Genomic DNA, 23,459 nt, shown 5'->3' on the forward strand with positions numbered 1-23,459 from the left:
TCCGTTGTTCCTCCGTACAGCGTGTTTATTTTACGCGGCTGAGTGCCTTTCACTATTTGCAAAAGTGCACACTGAAGTGATAAGACCATTATTCGCAAACTTGAACAGACAACATCGCTCCCACCCGTATTCGACAGTCACTTCGTTTATTTGAAGCCGTATTGACCGTGCCTGTTTCAAACACATGAAAATGTTTTCAAATACCGCTGCCACTCACAAAATTCGTTGACTATTGTTTATTTAGCGACATGTTTCTGGGTGATACCTCGTCATCGGACTATAGCGGCGTTACAAAAAATTTCACGTACGTATATACAAATATTAAAATTTCCTTGCATCACAGCGGCCATGTAAGGAAACTTCTTCATAAAACACATGTCTTCATAAAGTACTGTTCAGTGAAGGACGTCATTTAAGGCACACTGGGAGGCAGAGAAATGGACAAGAAAGTTCATAAACCAAATAGCTGGACCTATAATTTGAACACTTATTCTTATTTCAGAGGTGGTCGTTACTATAACGTGAATCAGAATAAAAGTTGACCTATGGCTAGTTGTTTATAGGTCACCTTCGTCACATCTTGTATTCTGTTCACCGTCGTCGAATCGCTCCGATACGTCGGGTAACAGTCGCCAGTTCCTTGCAGCCAGTAACGTAACAATTATGTTAAGATTCCGTTGTTCCTCCGTACAGCGTGTTTATTTTACGCGGCTGAGTGCCTTTCACTATTTGCAAAAGTGCACACTGAAGTGATAAGACCATTATTCGCAAACGTGAACAGATAACATCGCTCCCACCCGTATTCGACAGTCACTTCGTTTATTTGAAGCCGTATTGACCGTGCCTGTTTCAAACACATGAAAATGTTTTCAAATACCGCTGCCACTCACAAAATTCGTTGACTATTATTTATTTAGCGACATGTTTCTGGGTGATACCTCGTCATCGGACTATAGCGGCGTTACAAAAAATTTCACGTACGTATATACAAATATTAAAATTTCCTTGCATCACAGCGGCCATGTAAGGAAACTTTAATATTTGTATACAAATGTGTTAAATATTTTTGTAGTACTGTAGCCTCGAAAGGTGTCGCTAAATAAATAAGTTAGTAGTCTATTAATTTTGTGACTGGAAACCTTTTCATATCACTTCGTTATTTTAATCGAGTTCATTGCTGACCGGCAGAAGTTCAGTCTTCCCTAGGATGTTATTATCCTCAAAGCTACAGGTACAGGGGTGGTAACTAATACATACTTAAGGGAGCACATTGTAGTTCCATCCCTCGCGAAATTACTGCATGGAAAGAAAAGGTGAAAGATTTTGAATTATGACAACGAAGATAACTGTTCCATCTCATTGTTAGTATTACGAGACGAAGTACAGGCGGAATGAATGGGTGTGTGGTACCACGCAACTTATCACTCGGGATCAGCAAGAAAAAGGCTGTCCTGCCTTGGAGTTCAGGTCAGGAGCGGATTTGGTACCCCTGCCCGACCCATGACCGTTGCGCATCGAGGCGGCAGTAACACAAGGCTCTTTGGGCGCGCTTTCTCCCCACTACGGCGGCAGCCCTAGCGTCAGCAGCGCCAAGCTGTAGCGGGCAGCTGCTGCCGACGCCAGCGCTCCTAGCGGCGCCTGACGGACTCTCCGCCGCACTCGATGTTTATCGCCACAACGTAAAGAGCTCAGTCAGTGAGCAGTGTGTGTGGTGGGCGGACGTAGAGAGGTTGAAGTTTGGCAGTGCTTGCGAGATCTGTGTAGCGACAGAGTTCCTCGGCGAGCTGTCGTGTGTTGGTAGCAGTCTTCTGGCTGGAGAAGAGGCTTTTCCGACGCAGGTCTGTCAGCACACAGGTTAGTACGGCGCCTCGGTTGTTGAAGCGATCGAAACTTTTTATTCCGATTTCCTCTGTTGATACATTCCAGCTGATTATTCGCCAAACCCTGTGTACGGATTCCACCTGCAACCGTTCGTGTCGCTTCATTCGATTAGTTCCCAAAGTTTCTGCGTTTGAGGTAGTTTGTGACCCTCAGAGCAGCAACACACATCTTAGTTACTAAACGTAAGGGGGAAGTGACCCTATGCTTAATCAAATCGCGTTAGATACGGAGACGGCAGCGATTGATTTACGTGCGTTTGCAGCAATTCCGATACAGTAGCGAGTGCGCATGTGCCACTTCGCAACGGCTGGTTCACCTGTTCTCTGCGCGCTCCATTTGAACTTTATTTCGTGTTCTTGGCATTAGCTCATGGTCGCGCACTGTGAAAATAACACTGCTGAACGTTGTTACTGTTGTCCCGTTAAATCAGCCACGCACGCATTATACATATTTAAGTGGATTGTTACAGCATGGTTCGTAGGAAACTGTCAGGGAATGTTTGCATGGTAGATGAAATATTAACCGCTGAAAATGTTCTGTAAACATGAAGGTGGGTGGTTGACATCCGAAATATTTTCTCTGAAATAATGTTTCATAAATTACTTTGCGTTGTGTGGCATTCTGTATACATCCTTTAATTGGCGTCTTTGGAATGAAGCTGAGATGAGTGAAAAGCAATACTAGTGTTTAGTATCAATGGCATAAATGCTTATTAGTCGTGAGCGTCATAATGCTGAAATGGTAGACATCAAACATCTGACGTATTAGAGGCAAACAGATCCGTAAACATTGCGCCTTTCCGTGTTGCAGCAAGTGTTTCTTGTGTTATCTATGTGGTGTAGCCTCCAAACATATCAGGGTATCAGAGGTGAGAAGAAGTCTAATTGTGCTCATTTTCGATGTGTTGTATAAACGAATTTTCTGTTACACATTAAAAGCTACTGCTTGAAACTAAAATTGCGCCTTATATCATAATTCAGAGTTATGCCAAAGTTAAAATCGGGCTTTGAAAACCAGCGTAGGTAATAAAGAAGAAAACTGAAATGTGAGAGCAGAAATCAGGGAGATCCACTAGAAAAAGGACGTAGTAAGCGGAGATTTATATTGACTATAACTAATAACTCAATTGTGTTCAGTAGTTGAGACGTGGCGTAATTTTACAGCCACAGAAGTATAAACATGTTCATTGCTACAATGTGTATTACTTTGTGATTTTTAATTATATTTTCGCGGTACATTATCATTCAAACGTAGTTTACACGACTTTCCCGTGTAAAGTATGCCAGATAATGAAGTTACGTCAAAAGTAGTCACATGGCAAGTTTATCACAACTGTTGCTGGTGTACAGAGAAACTTGTCGGGAAAAGTTGTGTACTAGACCCCATCTTGCGTTTTCCGTATTTATGTGAAATATATCTATTTTTTACTGAAGTACATGCCACAAAATATCCAGTGTAACGTTTATGAATTTAGCTTGCAGTCTTTTTTTCTATGAAGAAAAAAAAATTCGCGGAGATAAACATAAGTCTAAGCTACACGCTAGTCTGTTGCTGTATCATTTATTTGGCATTAAAATTCTGTGGTTTCGCACTTCCACCATAAGATGTGTACGGTGGAGATAAATCTCTGAGAACAGAGATTTTACACTCTAACGCGCTTATTCATAGGCTAAAATCTATTCTGCAGAGCACGCACTGACACTTCTAACGTACAGTGGGAAGCTAGAATACGGATGTTCAGTATTACGTTCATTAAGTAAAATTTATAGCATTAAGATATATGATCCTGCTACGTACTTGTTTATCTTTCGAAGTCAATGTTCATACGTATTCTGCGTATCACCTTTATCTTTCTGTGTATGTTTAAACGTCTTGCTTTTAGCGGTGTTGCTACTTTATGGTACAGAATTCAGAATAATAGGAAGTATGTATTTTAGTACAGCCGACAGCTGGTTTACTTCGTTGCTTAAGCAGCGTTCTGCTGATGTAATTAGACGAAACGTGTGTCGCAGACGTGTGCGGCGCTACATTTGTTGATGTTGTTACAGGTGGCAGGCGCACCAGCTGGGAGGAGGGGGCGGAGAAAGGTAGCAGAGAGCCGATCGCAGGAGCCTGGTTTTAAGACAGCGGGAACCGGTTTGGCGGCTGCCCAATCATCGCGCGCTGCACTCGAAGCACAACCGGCCGCCGCGACAGATGACTTATAACGGCGAAGGATGCACCAGCCGCGACTCCGCAAGTGGGTCAGTTAGCAGAAGCGAATAGCAGAGAGGAGAGGCGGGATAAAGTGGACCTGTCCCGGTTAGTGGAATAGCTGCGCGCGCGCCGGAGGCGAACAGCGAAGCAAAGGCGGTCGCGGAGAGAGCCTTCGAGGCGCGCCGCTAGTTGCCCATTCGCCGAGGTCGGCGGCTGCTTGTTATTGTGTCGTGTTAAGTGCGTGGCAGCGCCAGCGGGAGGTGCCAAGTGTTTACCTTCGCCGGCCACGTAACTCTCTGCGTAGTTGGCAGAAGCTGTGTCGGAGTGGACAGCGGTGTTTCTGTCGAGTGTGTTCCGGAGGAGCTGACAATGTGATGCGGTGAACGGGCGTCCGCGCAAAGTGTTGGTGGTTATGTCGCCGGGCGTGCAGAGATAAGTGCCATGTGCGGCGGTGCTGCCGGATAACTTCCGTGGTGCGTATCGCCAGCGCAGGCGGTGTCAAGGAATATGGGGGCCAACATGGGCAAGAACTCATCCCTTTTGGACGCACTGCCCTCGACGCAGGGCACGTTGCACGTCGTAATGCTGGGACTGGACAGTGCGGGCAAGACGACGGCGTTGTACCGATTAAAGTTCGACCAGTACCTGAACACGGTGCCGACGATCGGCTTCAACTGCGAGAAGGTGAAGGGCACGACGGGGCGCGCCAAGGGCGTCAGCTTCCTCGTGTGGGACGTGGGCGGCCAGGAGAAGCTGCGCCCGCTCTGGCGCAGCTACACGCGCTGCACCGACGGCATCGTCTTCGTGCTCGACTCGGTCGACGTCGAGCGCCTCGAGGAGGCAAAGATGGAGCTGGCGCGCACGGCCAAGGCGCCAGACAACGCGGGAGTGCCCGTGCTGGTGCTGGCCAACAAGCAGGACCTGCCGGGCGCGCGAGAACCGCGCGAGATCGAGAAGCTGCTCGGCCTGCACGAGCTGGCCGCCTCCACGTCGTGGCACGTGCAGCCCGCGTGCGCCATCACCGGCGAGGGCCTGCACGAGGGCATGGAGGCGCTCTACGAGATGATCCTCAAGCGGCGCAAGCTCGCCAAGCAGGCCAAGACACGCAAGAGATAGGAAGACTGCCGTGCCGACCGCCATTCACGTTTCCCCCGTGCCCACCCCTCCCCGTCCCTGTTTGCTAGCGTTATTACTGTTCTCCCTCTGCCCTTCGCACTTGTTATCCCGTTCCTCCTTCGTGAGACGCTTAGTAAACGGTTGCCACCCCCACGCTGAAAGGTGCGCGTAATTCATTGTATAGTCGACAATGGTCACAAGTCCCATACTTAAACTGTCATAAGTAGTCCATCTCATATGCACGCATTGATAATACTTCTTGCGAGAATTTGAGCCACTTGCTTGTACTGCCCCAACACGCTGTTTTACAACTCCCAAACAAGTTGTGATTAATAAACAGGTACATAGATAAAAATCAAAAACACACTAATAAGCATGTGCCTGAACTGAATGTGCTTCAATCTATCTATTGGTGTCAAATTTCTGCTTCAGTTTCTTTTTTCTGCCTTGAGTGTGCTGTTTATCAGCATTACACTTGGGCCTAAACAAAACGGCTCATATGTTCCTAGGAAAACAGCTGCAAATTATTCATATGTTGTGTTTATTTCATCAGTGCAACAAATTGATCTGTTCTGTGTAAATTTCCAAACGAAACATTGAGGTTAGTTTCAGTGCAGTAATTGCCACAGAATGTTTTATGGCTTTCAATGACTGTATGCCTCTATATAATTTAATTGTAGAGGCACTTATAACTGGAATCTCTTAGCACAGACTGATTCAGTCTCAACATTTTGTGCTGCTTCATTTCTGGAACTGATTTAGTTCAGTACCAAACAGCTTGCTCAAACTTACCCCATATGTCAGTGTGAAGTGGCTAAGAACTTTTGTCCAGTTTGTGTTTCAATAAAATGGTGACAGTTGCTTATTGCTATGCATCATTTTGTGTTTGTGTGGAAGTGTTCTTATTTGCAGGTAGAGGGCTGTAGTACAGATGAGTCACTTGGCAGTTACAACCTATCTAGTGTCATTGGTAAATAAGCAAAATGCAGAATGTAGTGTTATGTAAATACAAAAGTGCTGAGAAGGGAGTTAATGTGTTCTTGCAAATAGTTCAGCTCATCTTTCAATGTTGGGAGCAGCATGAAATATTTTAAGTGTGACAGTGGCTCAAAAAAGTTATCAGGATATCTTAGTCAGTACCCTTGTACATAGTCTGTAAATTCAGTGGGAGTGGCAGCCAAATTGTGAGAAAAGTACTGAAATTTGTATTTATGGATGCATGTTGCATAGTGGAAAACAAGTTTTCGTTATCAGCTCACTGCTTGGCAGTACAAAATGAGCAATAGAGCTATACATATAAATAGATAATTATTGATAATATACTGTGTTAAATGAGTACATAATTTGTTCCTATTTTCTGGAATTTGTTGCTTACCAACAGGAGGCAACTGGGTCCTCTGTTATTAGGGTTGCCAAGTTTTCATTTGCCAATTAATTTCTCCCAAGTAGAATATGGTCTATAAATTGGTGCTCCACAATTGATTTCAAAATTACCTGTTTCCAGGAGATACTTCTAGAGATACAAAATTTGATACTTAAAATGCAGTTGAAATGTGGCTGAAAGAGGTGACAATAGATAAGCACAAATGAAATTTAATTTCAATAAAAGAATGTTTAGTCATGCAGCAAAATTTACATTGTGCCTTTAGGGAGAGATCTATTCTCAGAAGTAACAAATTTTATATTTCAGCTAATCAAAATACAAACATTATTGTAGAAATTTTGAGCTGCTTTAGAAATAATTCATACTAAACTCTCTCAATTCTTATGGCAACTCTGTTGTAAAAGACTTAACTTTTAAATGTAACTTCTAATTATAATTTTTGAACTGGTTTCCCATGTCTGTAAATGATGAATGTTTTGTGTTTCAGTACAGAAATACTCAAATATGTTGAGAGTATGTTGTTGTGTACATCGGTGTTATATTATTATTGAATGAATGTGTGTGTATGGTGTTAATGATTATTCACATAGCTACTGAAACCAAAGGTGCTTTCATTCAAACTATACTTTTGTGTAAATGCAAGACATTGTTCACATGTTTGCTTAAGTACACACAAAATTTTATAAACCTGTCTGTTTTGCTTACCACTCAGGTATTAAAAATCAACATTACACAATCCTGAAATTGTTCAATATTTCTCATTGGGTGCATTTTATATGGACTGTTTTTGTTGTATAAATCTTCAGAAGGCATCAATGAGTGCCTGTGTTTGGAAAGTGTCTAAGTTTATACATGATGAAATGTCGTGCAAAAGGAAAATTGTGCATAAGCATAAGCACACTGCTTTCAATTGTATTATGCTTATGTACAGTTTAGATGGATCACATTCTCTGAAAAATGAGTTTTCCATGAAGAGTGGGAATCTCAAATATAAGAATTTCTTTTGTATATTTGCAATACTTGTGCAACATAAAATAGGCATCAGATGTACTGGGCCAAATGCTTGGTAGTGTGTACATATCAAAACTTCAGAACTGTACAGTTTTTGCATTACTTAATTTACAGAATTTTCAACTTTCCAATGATGTGATTCATTTAGTTTTTTCCTTGTGATTTGCTCACAATTATGCAAAGAAAAGAACTGCATTCTAAAAGAATCAGCTTTTATAATGGAAGCAAAATGTTTTGTAAAAAGGTGATTTTTTATTTACTAAAAAGCCAAAGAAATATATTTATAATTTTGCTGTAAAATGGTGCGTGATGATGAATGTGCAATTTTTTAAACTGTAAAGTCATAGACTTAGCTTGTTTAATTAAATGTTATATTTTTCCTGAAAGTTTCGTTTCTTTCTCCTACTAACTGGTAAAATTAAAATAGATTATTTTTGTGATTGAAGATTGCTGATTGGTAGTTAGAGGCACAGAATCGTTAACATGTGAAACATTTTGCTTTAAGTTAGGTTTTTGTTGCCTCTGAAATGTGAGAGATGCTGAAATCAGTCATGTCAGGTTGTGGGGTAATATCTCTTTAGTGATGTCTTGCTTTGCAGAAATGAGTTCTGAAGCTGCAGTGTGTTTAATGAATGCTGGTTGTAATATAAAAAAATATTTCATGCACCGAAATATTTTACATGATGTTGTGAACACTGACTTCATGTACAAGTCAAAAGTTCTGACCATACACTGTGTGGTGGTCTTCCATGTGACACATTGGTCTTACTTGGAAAGTATGTGCACTGCATAAACTCTTATGAGCCTGTAGTTAGAAAATGCCTTTCAACCAAAAAACCATTAAAGCAGTTAATACCATTAGCTGTTCCTACTGTGTATCTGTGACAGCATAAAATAAATATGAAGCTGTTTCAGGTTGTACGAAGTACTTTCCTGCAGAAGTATTATTCCAGAGGGCCACTGTAATGCTGATAGAAACAAGTAATTGCATTAAATTTCAGTACATTGAATTTTGATACTACTAAATGACAAAGGTGAGGACTAAACTGCTAGTCTGGAATGAACTGGGGATATTCACAATTAGATTGGGGTAGCTGGTGCATATGATTTGTGAAGTTACTACAAAATAACTTCTTGCTTCTAATAGAGAAAAGCCAGTTTAGTTTCCTCTTGTGGTTCACTTTTAAATAAATGGTAAGTGGGCATTCGTACCTACAAATTAGCGGGCAATGCAATTTGAAAATGTCAAATGGCACTGAGTGGAAAAATAATAGTTTCACTGGTTTTGCTCAGTGGTTATGGTTTAAATCAAGAAATACAGCATAAAGTTTCCTCGTGCCACTGGTCTTGAAGTACTGTCACATTCAAATTGCAGTCATTTTCAATGATGTACTAATAGATTCAAATGTTATGCTTAAAGATGGCAGAAAGTAATGCATATTACTATAAATAAAACACAGAAAAATGGCTGGTTGGTATTTCTCTATCTGGTGCATTTTTTACACACATTCAAACAATAGCAAGAAATGTTATTTGATTTATTATGAATCCAAACAAGATTAGAAATGGGTAGAACAAAATTACTGCAAGCAATGCCAACGCATTTTCCATAATGTGATACCAAGGAGTGGGGACGTAGGTGGTACTTCATACACACCGCAAAAATTAAACACAAATTTCAGTAATTAACTTCTATCAACAACATATATTCTATGTAGGTGCTGATCTAGTGTGTCCAGAGCCTGAAGATATGTTAGCACTATCTTAACTGCATCACTGCATTTTTTTTTTGTAATGTGTAAACCAAGAGGAAAGGTACTTTATGACCAACACAAAATTAAAAAGTACAGATTTGGATTCACAAAAATTGTTAAAGGATCATAAACCTGAAAATATGAATGACATTTGTTGTGAAAAGTCACATTTGCTGCCAAGATTTAAATTTTTTAGTTTTGCTGAAAAAATTTTAAACAAATATCCCAACTTGTATAGGAAATCAATAATAGAGTATTTTATTTCGAAATATTGCGAGTGTTAATGGTACAACACCAGCCATACGTTGATGTATTGGAAGGTTTATCATATTCATCATTAATTTCTGATTTCTCGAGTGGCTCTTTTTTTTTAGCTCATCCCTAATGAGATGTCGCTGCCAACTTCAGTTCCTGATCAAAATCAACTTTGTATCATGTGGTTTCTAGTTAACGCAAACATTTTCAGCGTTTTGTATATTAGCTTCGACGGTAATTTTATTAAGCACCACCTCATTTGGCATCATGAGCGACATGCCAAGACAATTTATCGCCGACCACCTAGTCTGTCTTTTTCGAAAGTATACTTACATGTTCTCTCTCTCTCTTATTGCTGCCCGCCTGTGTGTGTGTGTGTGTGTGTGTGTGTGTGTGTGTGTGTGTGTGTTTTATTGAGCAACTTACAAACGTTTGCCAGTCCCCTGACCGAACACGAAATGCTGGCTTCGGATGTCTCCATACAGCGTGGAGACGATGTCATCTATTTCTTCCGACTCAGCAAAATCCCGAAATACATTTTCAAGTTCTCCTTCCGCACTACTACCACACGCCAAGTGTGTTCGCACTGTAAAGATACTAGCCATCATCCTCTTATTCTTTTCACTGACGTCTTAATCGCTGTTCTGATACGCTTACCAAGTGATCGTCAGTTAATTTTTCTTTTCTCTTATTCATTTTTTGCTATTTATAAGTCCCGGTATTGATTACCTAGCCGCCTTTCGAATCTACACGTATCAGAAACAAGTTCGGAAGATGCAACAAAGCTAGAAGTAGATCGTTCAAATGGTTCAAATGGCTCTGAGCACTATGGGACTCAACTGCTGAGGTCATAAGTCCCCTAGAACTTAGAACTACTTAAACCTAACTAACCTAATGACCACACACACATCCATGCCCGAAGCAGGATTCGAACCTGCGACCGTAGCGGTCGAAGTAGATTGTTTCTTGAAGATTTGTTAGTTGCTTGAATAAACAAAGCGGCAAAGTTACTGACAAATAAGTGAACATAGCTTCTACAAAATAAATGAGAAGGAACGCATTAGGTGTTTTCCAGTATACAAACTCAACGCGCATTTCAAAGACAACAAATTAATATTATTCTAAGAATATTTTTAAAAAATCCATTGTATCCGGTAGGAAAGACCAACGCTTTGATAAGCATTCTCTCCTGAATGCAGTCTGGAACCGCACGACCGCAACGGTCGCAGGTTCGAATCCTGCCTCGGGCATGGATGTCTGTGATGTCCTTAGGTTAGTTAGGTTTAAGTAGGGAAGTTATAGGGGACTGATGACTTCAGAAGTTAAGTCCCATAGTGCTCAGAGCCATTTGAACCATTTTTTTCTCCTGAAATAGTCAACTACGAGCGATGCATTGACGAAGTTTAAGACATTTGTTAGCTTATACAATCGTAATTTAGAGCAAACACAATACGAACACTACGATTACCACAGCACTTGCTGTTCTCGCGATCGAGCATTCGAATTGCAAGCCAGCTTTGCGCTATAACAAGTACTGCAGAGCTTTTAACTCGTAAATCTTAATTACAATTGACGGGTGGGTGCAGGATAGCATGCCAGTTGCAGATTACCTAATACGACTGAAATAAACCTCAAAATGTCGAAATTATTTAGTGATGAGGGCACTGATAGGCGAAAATGCAGAATTTTATAAGTGGGGCTTCCGAGTATAACACCTTTGGAAGTATTGGCTGGTTCTGTATGTATACCGAGGAACACGCAGAAATGACCCAGAGATTCCAAAAAAGTCCCGCGAATGATGATATTAAGCTATGGTGTGAATCATATACATTATTCTTTTAAATTGCTAGGTCCAGCCCTCACTTGTAACTACGTGTTACGAATTGAAAATTCTGTAGTGTTTCATATAGTGCGAGATGGGCGTGTAATTGTAATGCCTGGTCGTGTCAACGATAGTGTGTGTGCGTGTGTGTGTCAACTTTTAGTTCTGCTTAAGTTCTGTAAGTATGGCATAAAAAGGAACGTTTGTGTTCAACGTCCCTTCTACATCAGGATCATTAGAGACGAAGCCGTACCGTAGTTCTTACGTATGCGATATCATGCGCTACTAATACGTTCCAAAACGCCGTGTACAAAAAAGGGATTTTGCCGGGGTAATACCTCGGGTTCTATTGCTGACAGAGAGGTGAGCCCCTCGGGCTAGGGGACATTGATACACCCAACAGAAGTATCGCCTTACTGTAACTATCCTGCAGTACACGGTCAAAGCTTGAGTATTACAAACCTCCTCCAGTTTATGCAAACGGGGAAAATCGGTTGGTTCCTCTTGCACTAGATGTGACATACGGTGCACCTAAACGGCATACGGAGGCGCCATTTAGTTCATGGTGATTCCTCATAACACCTTAAAAAAGCATTTTCCACCTTCAGCAGTGGATATCTAACTAACTGATCGCAGAAAATAGCTCAAATGTCAGCGATATATGCTCTACGCATTTATCTAGAAGTTATATCTTCCCGTTTTCAAAAACAATTTATGTATTATAAAGGAACACCCAAAAATGGTTTTTTGGTACCAAAACCGAGCCGCTGGTTCCAGCACTGCTACACACAGCAATTAGCTGTAATTTTTACGACATATTTCTAAGATCCCAATCTCGAACAACCTTGAAAAACTTCTTGATATTTTTATCTGTTTCCGAGATACAGAGGTTCAAAGCTACCCTACTTGTACACGTAAGACACACACAAAAAATCCGGTGTGAGTTGAAAACGTAGTTTGTAACGTGGCACAGAGAAATATGCTGCAAAGTGTCTCCAATACCATCAGAAGGATTCTGGGAACCCAAAGTGTCTCCGTCACTATCGGAAAGAATCTAGGAAATGTAGTTGTACGGAAGCGCATGTAAAACTTTTGCGCTCGTCAAATCCTGTTTGAGGTGTAAGATTAGTTTTTCGTTAATGCAACTTCACATAAGTAAATTATCAAAATTTTACTGATCCATAAAGTTCTTCTCATATGAAAGATATGCCCTGGTGTAGCGGTAAATTCTCCAGTCAGAGCACAAAAAAGACGAACATGATCCAGACTCAAAGCCTCTGACTGGAAAGTGGGGTACCAGCTGCCTCATTATATCTTTCACAGCTACTTCAAAAATTTTCTCAAAAATTTTGGCTTCGAAACATATTCGCACTCTTTTGTACTGAGAGACAACAAGTCAGTGGCAGTAGGAAAGATACGGGAAAGTAATAAATACTGGAATAAAGTAGATAGTGGTTGTGGTGTACACAAAGCGAAAGAGACAATGGCATTGTGAGAAAAAGATAGGGATACAGTGGCAGTGAAACATAGTTGACAGTGACAGAACAGTACTAGGAAAAGTGCGAAAGGAACTATACCAGTGAGAGAGGAATATAGAGAATGAGAAAGTGGAACTGGGTCAGAGTCAGTGGTAATAAGAAACAGTGTGTGTGACAATCACAACGAGGAAGAGGAGATAGTGAGAGAAGAAGGTAATAATATGACAGAACGGAGGAGGCTGTGGCTGTGAGACAGGAAGCAGTAACAGAGAGGCAGAAAGAGATGATGCCAATGTGTTGGGCCGAATCAGTGAGTGAAGAAAATGGATAAGTGGGTGTGCGGCGGGAGGGGGGTGGGGTTGTATCAGCGATTATAGCGACGGACTAGTGGGTGTGAGCGAGTTGGAATTAGGGGAGTTTGTGGGAGTTGCAGGTGGGTTGCATGTTAAAAGGAGCATTCAAAATCTGTCGGCAAAATTTTAGAAGGTGCTGAAGAAGGTAGAACGCGGCAGCTGGTACACTACTTTTCAGTAAGCCTTTTATCAGCAGCATATTCGCTTTTTTGTGCTCCGACAGGAGTATCTTTCTTTCCGGTGGTACAACCGTAATCAGAACTACATTACGACGGCCGGCGTGGCCGAGCGGTTCTAGGCGCTACAGTCTGGAACCGCGCGACCGCTACGGTCGCAGGTTCGAATCCTGCCTCGGGCATGGATGTGTGTGATGCCCTTAGGTTAGTTAGGTTTAAGTAGTTCTAAGTTCTAGGGAACTGATGACCTCAGAAGTTAAGTCCCATAGTGCTCAGAGCCATTTGAACCATTTCGAACTACATTACGTTATTGTGGTAGCTTCAGCTGTGAGGCTGCGGTCACAGCAAAGAGGTTATTTTAATCTAGTGAGCAGCCACAGTGCAGTCGAGCTTATCATCCAGACTTACAGATATCGGACGACAAACGGTGAAATTCGAATCAGTTTGTTTTCATCGGTCGAATCGGCCGATATTCTCGCGCACAAAATATGGACTGTGAGAAACTTATAAATTTAGTCCAAGGAAGGAGTTTGTTGTGTCCGGGGATCTAAAATATCGCAATCGGGGTATAATCCGGAATCTATAAAGTCGCAGCTTTATTGGAAGCCACAAGTAGACAAAATATGCATCGGAAATTTTAGGCGTAAATCTTAACCTCAAAGGATAATTTGTGCTAGTGAGAAGTACGGCGTATCTTACGCTTAAAGTTACTGGGGATTTATTTAGATTGTAGTCGAAGGCTATTAACTTTATGCAAATAATTACTACTGTTAATTGGCATTTTTTCGTCAGCAAGGTGGTGATTCTGTTATGTGACGAGGTCTGCAAATGTGGTATGCGTGGATTTCCACTTTTCGGTGCTTTAGACTTTCAGTTTCTTATTCTAATATTTATGTTCACAAGTACACTACATGTTAACTGTCATATATCTATTTTGTTGAATTTATTTGAAGGTGTACAGAATGTTTCAATTCTGCTTTTCAGTGTCACCACGAATCTCCTCGACAAATTATTTGCTATCCTTAAAGACTGATTATTTGAAATAAAATATTTAATTAAGTTCTTGTAACTGTCTTTTGCCTTTGCCTTGAACCGAAAAGAGCGACTTGATGCGATCGACGGCCAACACATCTATGCAAAATTTGTTTGGATTTTCGCTGTGGATTCCATTTCGCCCCCAATCGGACCTTACTTTCCGAACAGCCCTCGTATACCGAGTTCGTAATAGAACGTTTCTATCTTCATCGTATATTCGCAAAACTAGTCCGGTTATTGCAGTAATTGAGGAAAGAGCATACAGTAGACGCCGTGTTCTTTCCAAGGCGTAAATAGCTCATTGATAGGCATTCTACGCCTTTTTAATAGCAAAAGCCGAAATGTAGCAATCGAGCACAAAGGATTCATGGCATTCATATTGCCCAAGGAGGTTCAAACTGATTCTAACCTCCTTGATGGAAGATTCTAACGGCCTTTATTCCACAGAAAACTGACGTATGAGATGGGACGCACCGTTACGAAGCTGTCGGCAGGTGTTACCGAGCGACCTCTGGCGACGGCGTCTGGCGATCGTTGTCGTTGCCACTGCGAATGCCGCCTCAAGACTCTATAAATTATGTGTCCCTTTGGAAGTCAGATTTGGAAGCTGGAGAGATTGAATAAGAGTCTCTAACCATTCTTTCCACCAATCTGTCGTCTTTTAAAGTTATGTACCCAGCGCAGAAGACAGCTCGTCGGTCGGGGGATCTTCTTCTGCGGAGGCTGCTACGCAGTCAGTTCGAACCTGTGACTGTGCTTTTAGCGGGATGCCACTTGCCCAGATTAGTCGCCGTATCTACAGAGGCCTGTAGTGCTGACAATGATGGTAGGCGACATTTCTTATTAATGTACCCTAATTGGTTATTATTCAAATATTCATACATTTACAATGTGTTTTACAACACTCGACATAGCCTTTTTAATTGTATGGTCACTTTTCCATCCAACTTCCGAAGTATGGTACACATGTACACGTGTCCGCACTAGACACAGTGAGTATTACGTACACAATTGTTACGCCCGATATAGAGTCCAGCTCTGAAGAACACCCGAAACACAGTGACTATTACATATTCACACCCAAGTAACGCAAGATACTCAGATACATGTCAGACCCTCCGGAATGCCCGAAACAGAAATACGTGTACGGCCCTCCAAAACACCCGAAACAGAGCTACTAGTAGACTTGGCCACTGTTTCTATGTTTCGATACAGTGTATCGATACGTGGAACTGTTTCAGTGTTTCGGAACGGCATTGGTTCACTGTTTCGAAACAGCGGTGTTTCATTCCGCCCTTGTCTCGATCTCGAGCCAGACACAGAAACTGTATCGTTGTTTCAAAAGAAGGCTGTTTCAGTCCACCTGTGCTTGGAACGGACTGATTGTATCGAAACAGTGATGTTTCATTCCGCTCTGTGTCGGACGAGATTCGGGCTCGGCACAGGTACTGAAACACAGCATAACACTTCGTGAAACACTTTCAAGAGTGTCGAAATCTTTTTGACAAGCAATAGCATGAAGCTTAAGATGTCCGAAAATAAAGCTTCGCTTCTAGCTGACTATCCTACTCCGAAATGGCGTAACATCTGCTTTATAAACACTAACTAAACAGTAAAACAACGCATACTATTCACATTCAAAATAATAAATATGTGAAAATCATTCAGTTAAGTTACACTTTTTTCTCTGTTCATGTACTGTAATCATATTAAGAAACGCAAGTAAGCCTGGAACATTTTGAATAAGAAAGGCGTAGAGTGACAGTTATTAGACATATACATAAATTTGATGTAGGTATAATTGCAAGCATCTGTTTGACATATCACTGATAGTGTAATGGTGAACGGGAAGGACTAGGAAGCATGGTGAATGTATAGTAACGGTTTGAAATACCTTGAAAGACAAAATTTTTTTGTTATATTTTGTTATTTATTCGAATTATTTGGCGTTATTTGTGAGTCTATAGTGACTGTGCCTATTATCCTCAATGATTCCCTTTGTGTGTATGGAAAGAAGCAGGTTGGGTATATTACCCATGCTAATGGAATGTGGGAACCCCAGTAGCATATCCGTTGTTTCTGCAGTTTGCTCCCACCTCCAGTTCCGTTCGTGGTGGTTCTTCTGTCTTCAGCTATGGCTGTCCTCAGCCAATTGAGAAGTATGAAAGTCACACGACACGAAAGCAGTGCATTCTGCAGGAAATACGAAACTGCCAAGACGCCTAAGTGATAGTTTCATACTTTTTGCGACATGATTAGTGCTCTCGCACCTCATTTGTGTTTGTATGGACATACTTATACAGTAGACATTCAAGGTGATAAAATGTGTAGGTTTATTAGATTACAAAACACAAATTGTTTCACTGTTTCGAAACAGCGTATCGAAACATTATATTGTACTGTTTCATTTGTTTCGAAACAGTTACGTGTTCCAGTTTGCCCATCTCTAGTGACTAGCTCAGCCGAAGTACTTTGTCTCCCAGATGCGCCAAAGCGACCCGAATGTGTCCGAAGCACTTCGTTTGCAATATCGTTACTCTTATGTTTCTCAAAACTAGTGAAATTTAATAAACAAAAACGATAAGCTCGTAGGGTAACCATGAGATATTGTCATACTAAAAACTGGGTTAAATGCAATTAAAAGTATATAAATAATTAACAAGAGAAGTTAGGCGTTTGGCGCCTAGCACCCGAACGTGCCGACCAATCAGAAGCAAGTTAAGTACAGCTGGCGGACCGCCCCAGGTGACTGGTACATATTGTTCCATCTGTCGCTTGTACCTCGCTCCACTATTGTACCATATGCTACTTCACGTGTATCAAACTGCATCAAGGCGTGCTTCTAGCAAAATAAAATACTGCCGGCCACAGCCAGGAATATCACAACTCGTCTCTCACCTTACGATCCCTAGCGTCCCTGCAATCATAATCGCTATCGCGCACGTAGCAGTGTGTTCAACACAAAACTTATTAAGGCAAAATATATCCTGTATCAGCCAGCGAACGTAAACAGTCTTCAATGGCAGAAATATTCTCATTTATGTTTTTTTTTCTTTGTCAAAGCCGATTTTATTGAATTTTGCCGTTTAATAAATCGACATTGTTATGTTACAGCTTTGTTCCCCACTCAAGCAGTTACTTTTAGTAATATCGTCAAGGCGCAGTTTGTATTGTTTGTGCGGACACAGAGAGTTTTTAATAACAGTGATGCGATCCGGCGTTATTAGGACAACGGACAAAGAAACAGACGAGTGAGTGGTTCATAAGGGAGTCAAGACTTTGTATCTCTACAAAAGGGCGCTGTGGCAGTGGGAAGTAAGTGAATGTTGTTTCTTTTTTCCCTTGTTTCAGCTCTGAAGAAGTTGAGCGAGCCTCTGACAGTTTACGCTGTATTGGGCTAGTGGTTATCGGTTTATAGACATTACTTTCTATTACTATTTCACTCAGAATCTAGTTGATTAAGTAGCAGTAGACAAATTTTGTTAAAGATTTAATTATTGTATTATTTCCTGCGTGTTTGGGCAAACGGTCCTTTCGTGACATCGTACCAGTGATTGTGGTTGGAGTTATTTTTCGATTCCAATTATTTTTATCGGTTGCTAATTCCTGTGCTGGGATTGGCTGATCAAAAATAGATGGATTGAATCCCTTACTTGATTTTATAATTCCGAAATTTGTGGGCCTATTTGAAAATGAAAAAAATGCTGTTTCACTCACGGCGCACTGAAGATCGGTAGATAATGCGCCTTTTTACTGCATTGCATTAAATTATAAGCAGTTAAAATCATAACATTAAATTCTGTTACAGTAAACCAGCTGCAAGGGTGCTATATGTATCACTACCCAAGACAATTGATTAGGGCCACATGTTAGCAGTTTGTAGATTCCAGAATGAGATTTCCACTCTGCAGCGGAGTGTGCGCTGATATGAAACTTCCTGGCAGATTAAAACTGTGTGCCCGACCGAGACTCGAACTTGGGAGGTAGGAGACGAGAGACGAGATACTGGCAGAAGTAAAGCTTTGAGTACCGGGCGTGAGTCGTGCTTCGGTAGCTCAGATGGTGGAGCACTTGCCCGCGTAAGGCAAAGGTCCCGAGTTCGAGTCTCGGACGGGCACACAGTTTTAATCTGCCAGGAAGTTTCAGTTTGTAGATTCATTCTCACCTGGGCAAGATGAATCAATCTGAAAAAGGCACGAAATACGGTGTTTTGTAAGAAAATGGAAGAACTGCACAACTTTAATACCGGAAGACTGAGTATTACGTTTCATACTCAGAGAATAAATACTGATGTCTATCTAACTTCTTTCCAATTCTCTAAAATATTGTGTTTCGATCTATGTTTGCATGTAACACAATATTCGAGGAAGTATTTACGGTGGGTATTTCGTTAATGCTTTTCATTAATGACTGTGGCGTTACCGGTTGCAATGCAGCCGAGGTCCTTACTTTATTCTATGAACAAATTCGAGGCAAGATATTTATTAGAAGACAGCTTTAAAGGAATCCGTAATTAGTCTCTGGTAACTTAAAATTATGTTTTGCATATTGGAAACGCCTGGAATAAATGGGCCATACAGTGTGAAATCTTACCTGCCTCAAGGACAGTTTAAGAACATTTTTTCGCACAAGTGACATATCACTTGCCACCCTACTCCGCCAGTCTAACATTGACACCATGACAGCACCAAAGATGGTTACTGCGGTGTCGTGAAAAAATCGATTGGAGAGTGGAATGGAGCTCTGTTGACTTCAGTGACCAGAGTAGGTTCTGTATGCATGCGAGTGATGGACGTGTTGAGCTGGCTATTCTGGAGTGCATTCGCCCACAGCCCACAGGTCCCATTTCGGGTTTCATTGTGTGGGGGGCCATACACACAACTCGCATTTGGTGTTCCTGCAGAGTAAAGGAACCAGCGCCCGGTACACTGGACACGTGCTTCTGCCATTCATTCGACAGGAAGGTGATACGCTTTTTCAGTAGAATGGTGCATGTCCACAAACAGCTGCTGCAACGCAGTGTGCTCTTGTGGTGTCCAACAAGTGCCTAGACCAGGAAGATGGGTAAATCTTTCACCAATTGAACGTGTATGAGACTTCGTGAAGCAGAACTTACTCGATCTTCAGAGCCCACAAGATCCATTGCTGAACTGCAATAAAATGTGCAAGGGGCTTGGGACAGTCTATCGCAGGTTGCGATAGACTTTGTGATATTTGGCATGCGAGAATACGCCCCTACTTCGCAGCCAGAGGGCGGTACGCTGAGTACTGTTTGGGCACCCACTACTGTGACGTGTGTGTCTCATTTAGCCAGAATTTTTATCACGTACTCCTTGAACTACCTGTCACGTCACTTATCATTAAAATGACTTCGTCCTTAAAAAATCTCCATTTTTTCTGGGAGTCTAGATGAAAAGTTGTGATGCTTACAAAAGTGTATAGGCGGCTTCAAGTCTCAAAGAGCTGATGATGAGGATTATGATTCACAGAGAAATAGAGCGTAAAAATGATTATCGGTTAGAGCGTTAAAAACAGTTCATTTGATCCGAATAATCAGAATACAAAACAAGCATTCTGTTCGAAGTAATCCAGAACTAATTCTTTCATCACATATGAACTCAAGTGCTCTCGGAGACTGCGATCTTCTGTCCTCCAAGTACTCAGGAAGACTGTTCAATAAAGTACTTCACCCAACGTAGAGTCCGACTGACCTCACCAGATGGCAGACTTGTCCTCTCCGAAGCAACGTGTCCACGTGGCGACATTTGTATTTAGCTTGTGTCCAGGAAACGCATTTGAAACTGACCAATGAGAGGGTGCCTTCCCCACTGTTGTCCATTCGCGCGATTCGTTACTTAAATCTACTGTTAATTAAATGGTTGTGAGAAAGGCAAATCAGAATTTTGTACCGTTTAGCGACATAAGAACCACTTTTGCAAGTGGATTAGCAAAAGGCCGGCCGGGGTGGCCGAGCGGTTCTAGGGACTAAAGTCTGGAACCGCGCGACCGCTACGGTCGCAGGTTCGAATCCTGCCTCGGGCATGGATGTGTGTGATGTCCCTAGGTTAGTTAGGTTTAAGAAGTTCTAGGGGACTGATGACCTCAGAAGTTAAGTCCCACAGTGCTCCGAGCCATTTGTTTTGGTTTGCAAACCTCGCAGCTAGGTGATATATCTGCTTCTTAAGTGTGGGCAGCTACCAGTAGATACTTTAGTGAGGTTCTACCTCAAACAAATTCATCACGTCATGTGACGTCGTTCTGGCTAATTGATTGATTGCAGAGTATGTTGCTTTTGCAGCGCTGCCCGCCACTAGCACTCGCGCATGATTTCTAGAGTCTGTCATTATTTAGGCTTTCGCGTTCGACCACACGTCCATCACAAAAAGAACGTCCAGCAGTTGAATCTGAATTATTTCGATTTCTTTCTCCAGTTATTTCGTTGCAGCATGACAATTCGTATGGCCCATGAAACAGTAACAAATACAATTTTGGGTGCATTCTGCATAAGCCACCGTACATACCACGACTTTTGGCGAGCTGCTGCCTGCACAAGAAGCACTGGTCAGCAAGAAAGTTCAGTTCTGATGCACAGATAGTCGCGTGGTGAACACTGCACCAAAGGCTGCGCAGCCTTGAAAACGGGAATTCTGGCTCCTTATATGCGCTGGCGGTGAATTTGCACTGAGCACAAGGAGGAGAGGTTCAAAAATATTCAAATGTGTGTGAAATCTTGTGGGACTTAACTACTAAGGTCATCAATCCCTAAGCTTACACACTACTTAACCTAAATTATTCTAAGGACTCGAACCTCCTCCGGGATCAGCCGCACAGTCCATGACTGCAGAGCCGCAGACCGCTCGGCTGATCCCGCGCGGCAAGGAGGAGAGCTGTCTGGGAGATTAAGACGAGAAGTGATACAGCTATGGCCGGCGTGTGCAAAACAAACAATATTTAAAAATGTGGTTTGCATTTTGCTTAACTTCGTACTTTATGTAGGGATTATTACACTGCTGGCCACCGTAAATGCAACACCAAGAAAGACAAGAGGTAGCACAACAAGATTTATTTTGTAGATAACATGTTGACCAAGTATCAAATGATTACGTTTACAGACGTCTGTGACATGTGGTTCCTGCCAGAATCAGTAGCCAGAGTAGCCGCCATTGTTGGAGATCACCGCTGCCACACGTCTCGGCATTGAGTCAAAGAGACGTTGGATGTGTTCCTGGGGTACAGCAGCCCAAGCAGCTTCCACACGTTGCCAAAGATCATCTGGTGTGGCAGCTGGGGATGTAATCTGGGTCACTCGTTGAGCAACCATGGACCACATGTTTTCTATCGGCGAAAAATCCGGAGAGCGAGCCGGCCAGGGAAGCAATTCAATCTGGTTATTGACGAAGAACCTTTGGACAATGCGTGCCACGTGTGGTCGCGCATTATCCTGTTGAAATATGGCTGTGGCCGAGCCCTGAAGGTAAGGAAGGACAACTGGCTCCAGCACCTCGGATATGTAGCGCCGGCTATTTAAAGTACCGGCAATGCGTACTAGAGGCGTGCGAAATATCCAATACCGCCCCATACCATAATACCCGGTGCAAGACCAGTGTGGCGGTGCATAATGCAGCTGTCCAGCATCCTCTCTTCACGGTGTCTCCACACTCGAATCCGACCATCGTGGTGCTGCAGACAGAAGCGTGCCTCATCAGTAAAGACAACGTCATTCCATTCTGCCGTCCACATCCGTCTGTCATCACACCATTGGCGACGGAGACGTCTGTGGTTCTGCGTCAATGGTAGACGAAGCAATGGACGTCTTGCGGACAGACCACTCTGCTGTAAACGGCGTCGAATGGTACGCGCAGACACTGGATGATGCATTACAGACGCAATGTGCTGTGCTATGGTTCGGGATGTCACTGAGCGATCCGTCACTGCCATGCGCACAATTTGCCTATCAGCACGTGCAGTGGTGCACCGAGGTGAATGCGATCGTCCACGTCGGTCTGTCGTACCCTCCTGCATCCAACGGTCACATATCCGCATTACAGTTGTTTGGTTTCGTCCAACACGTCTAGCGATTTCTCTGTATGATAATCCACAATCTCGGTAAGCCACTACGCTTCCTCTGTCGAACTCGGATACTTGATCAAAAGATGTTCGCTGTTGTCTACAAGGCATATCTGATCGTCTTGTGAAACAACCACAAGGTAAACACACGTGCCGAACGTACACTCGTCGAAATCGCCAAGCCTTAAATGGCACTATGAGGTGGAGCCACAGGCGCGCGTGATGTGCGTCTGCGCTGAAATTCTAATCTGTTGCATATCTCATCGCTGCAAACCCATGGTGTAAATTTCACTTGATTCGGATGCTTCCTTCAGGGTGTTGCATTTACGGTGGCCAGCAGTGTATTTCGTCGACGAGCTCGCACATATGAGGGTCATCCAAAAATTTATTGAGTAATCGCGGCATATAGGCAATGGATATTACTGCTATTTTAGTATATATTTCATACAATCAGACTACACAAATAGTATCAAAACTTATTTCGACGCCTCTGCAAGTCATCATCAGATAGTTTGAATACCTTTCACAGGAAGTCATCGAAGTGTGACTGAACTGCACAGGAGAGACGCTCGCAGCATAAAGATATTACCGCTGTTGAGATGACATTTTACGGCTGTAGAATTCTGATTAGATAACGCTAGGTGCGCCTGTTAATGCCAGTGAATGGACTGATATCGAAATCATATCTTGTGTTAAAAATGTGAGCGTCCTCTTAGACGTTGTCGCGTAGTGTACAGGGTGTTACAAAAAGGTACGGCCAAACTTTCAGGAAACATTCCTCACACACAAAGAAAGAAAGTATGTTATGTGGAGAGGTGTCCGGAAACGCTTACTTTCCGTTTTAGAGCTCATTTTATTACTTCTCTTCAAATCATATTAATCATGGAATGGAAACACACAGCAACAGAACGTACCAGCGTGACTTCAAACA

At 42.3% G+C, this 23,459-nt stretch overlaps 1 protein-coding gene across 1 annotated transcript; it reads left to right on the forward strand.

Annotated features, from left to right (window-relative positions):
• The first annotated feature begins 1,683 nt into the window (after positions 1 to 1,683).
• On the forward strand, positions 1,684 to 6,200 carry LOC124605176 (ADP-ribosylation factor-like protein 4C). Its single transcript, XM_047136688.1, has 2 exons — positions 1,684 to 1,854; positions 3,930 to 6,200. Exon 2 carries the CDS (start codon positions 4,585 to 4,587, stop codon positions 5,191 to 5,193), a length of 609 nt encoding a protein of 202 aa, XP_046992644.1. The 5' UTR covers positions 1,684 to 1,854; positions 3,930 to 4,584; the 3' UTR covers positions 5,194 to 6,200.
• The last annotated feature ends 17,259 nt before the right edge of the window (positions 6,201 to 23,459 follow it).

The sequence above is a fragment of the Schistocerca americana genome, chromosome 3 (genome assembly GCF_021461395.2).
Source record: "Schistocerca americana isolate TAMUIC-IGC-003095 chromosome 3, iqSchAmer2.1, whole genome shotgun sequence".
In the NCBI taxonomy this organism is placed as follows: domain Eukaryota; kingdom Metazoa; phylum Arthropoda; class Insecta; order Orthoptera; family Acrididae; genus Schistocerca; species Schistocerca americana.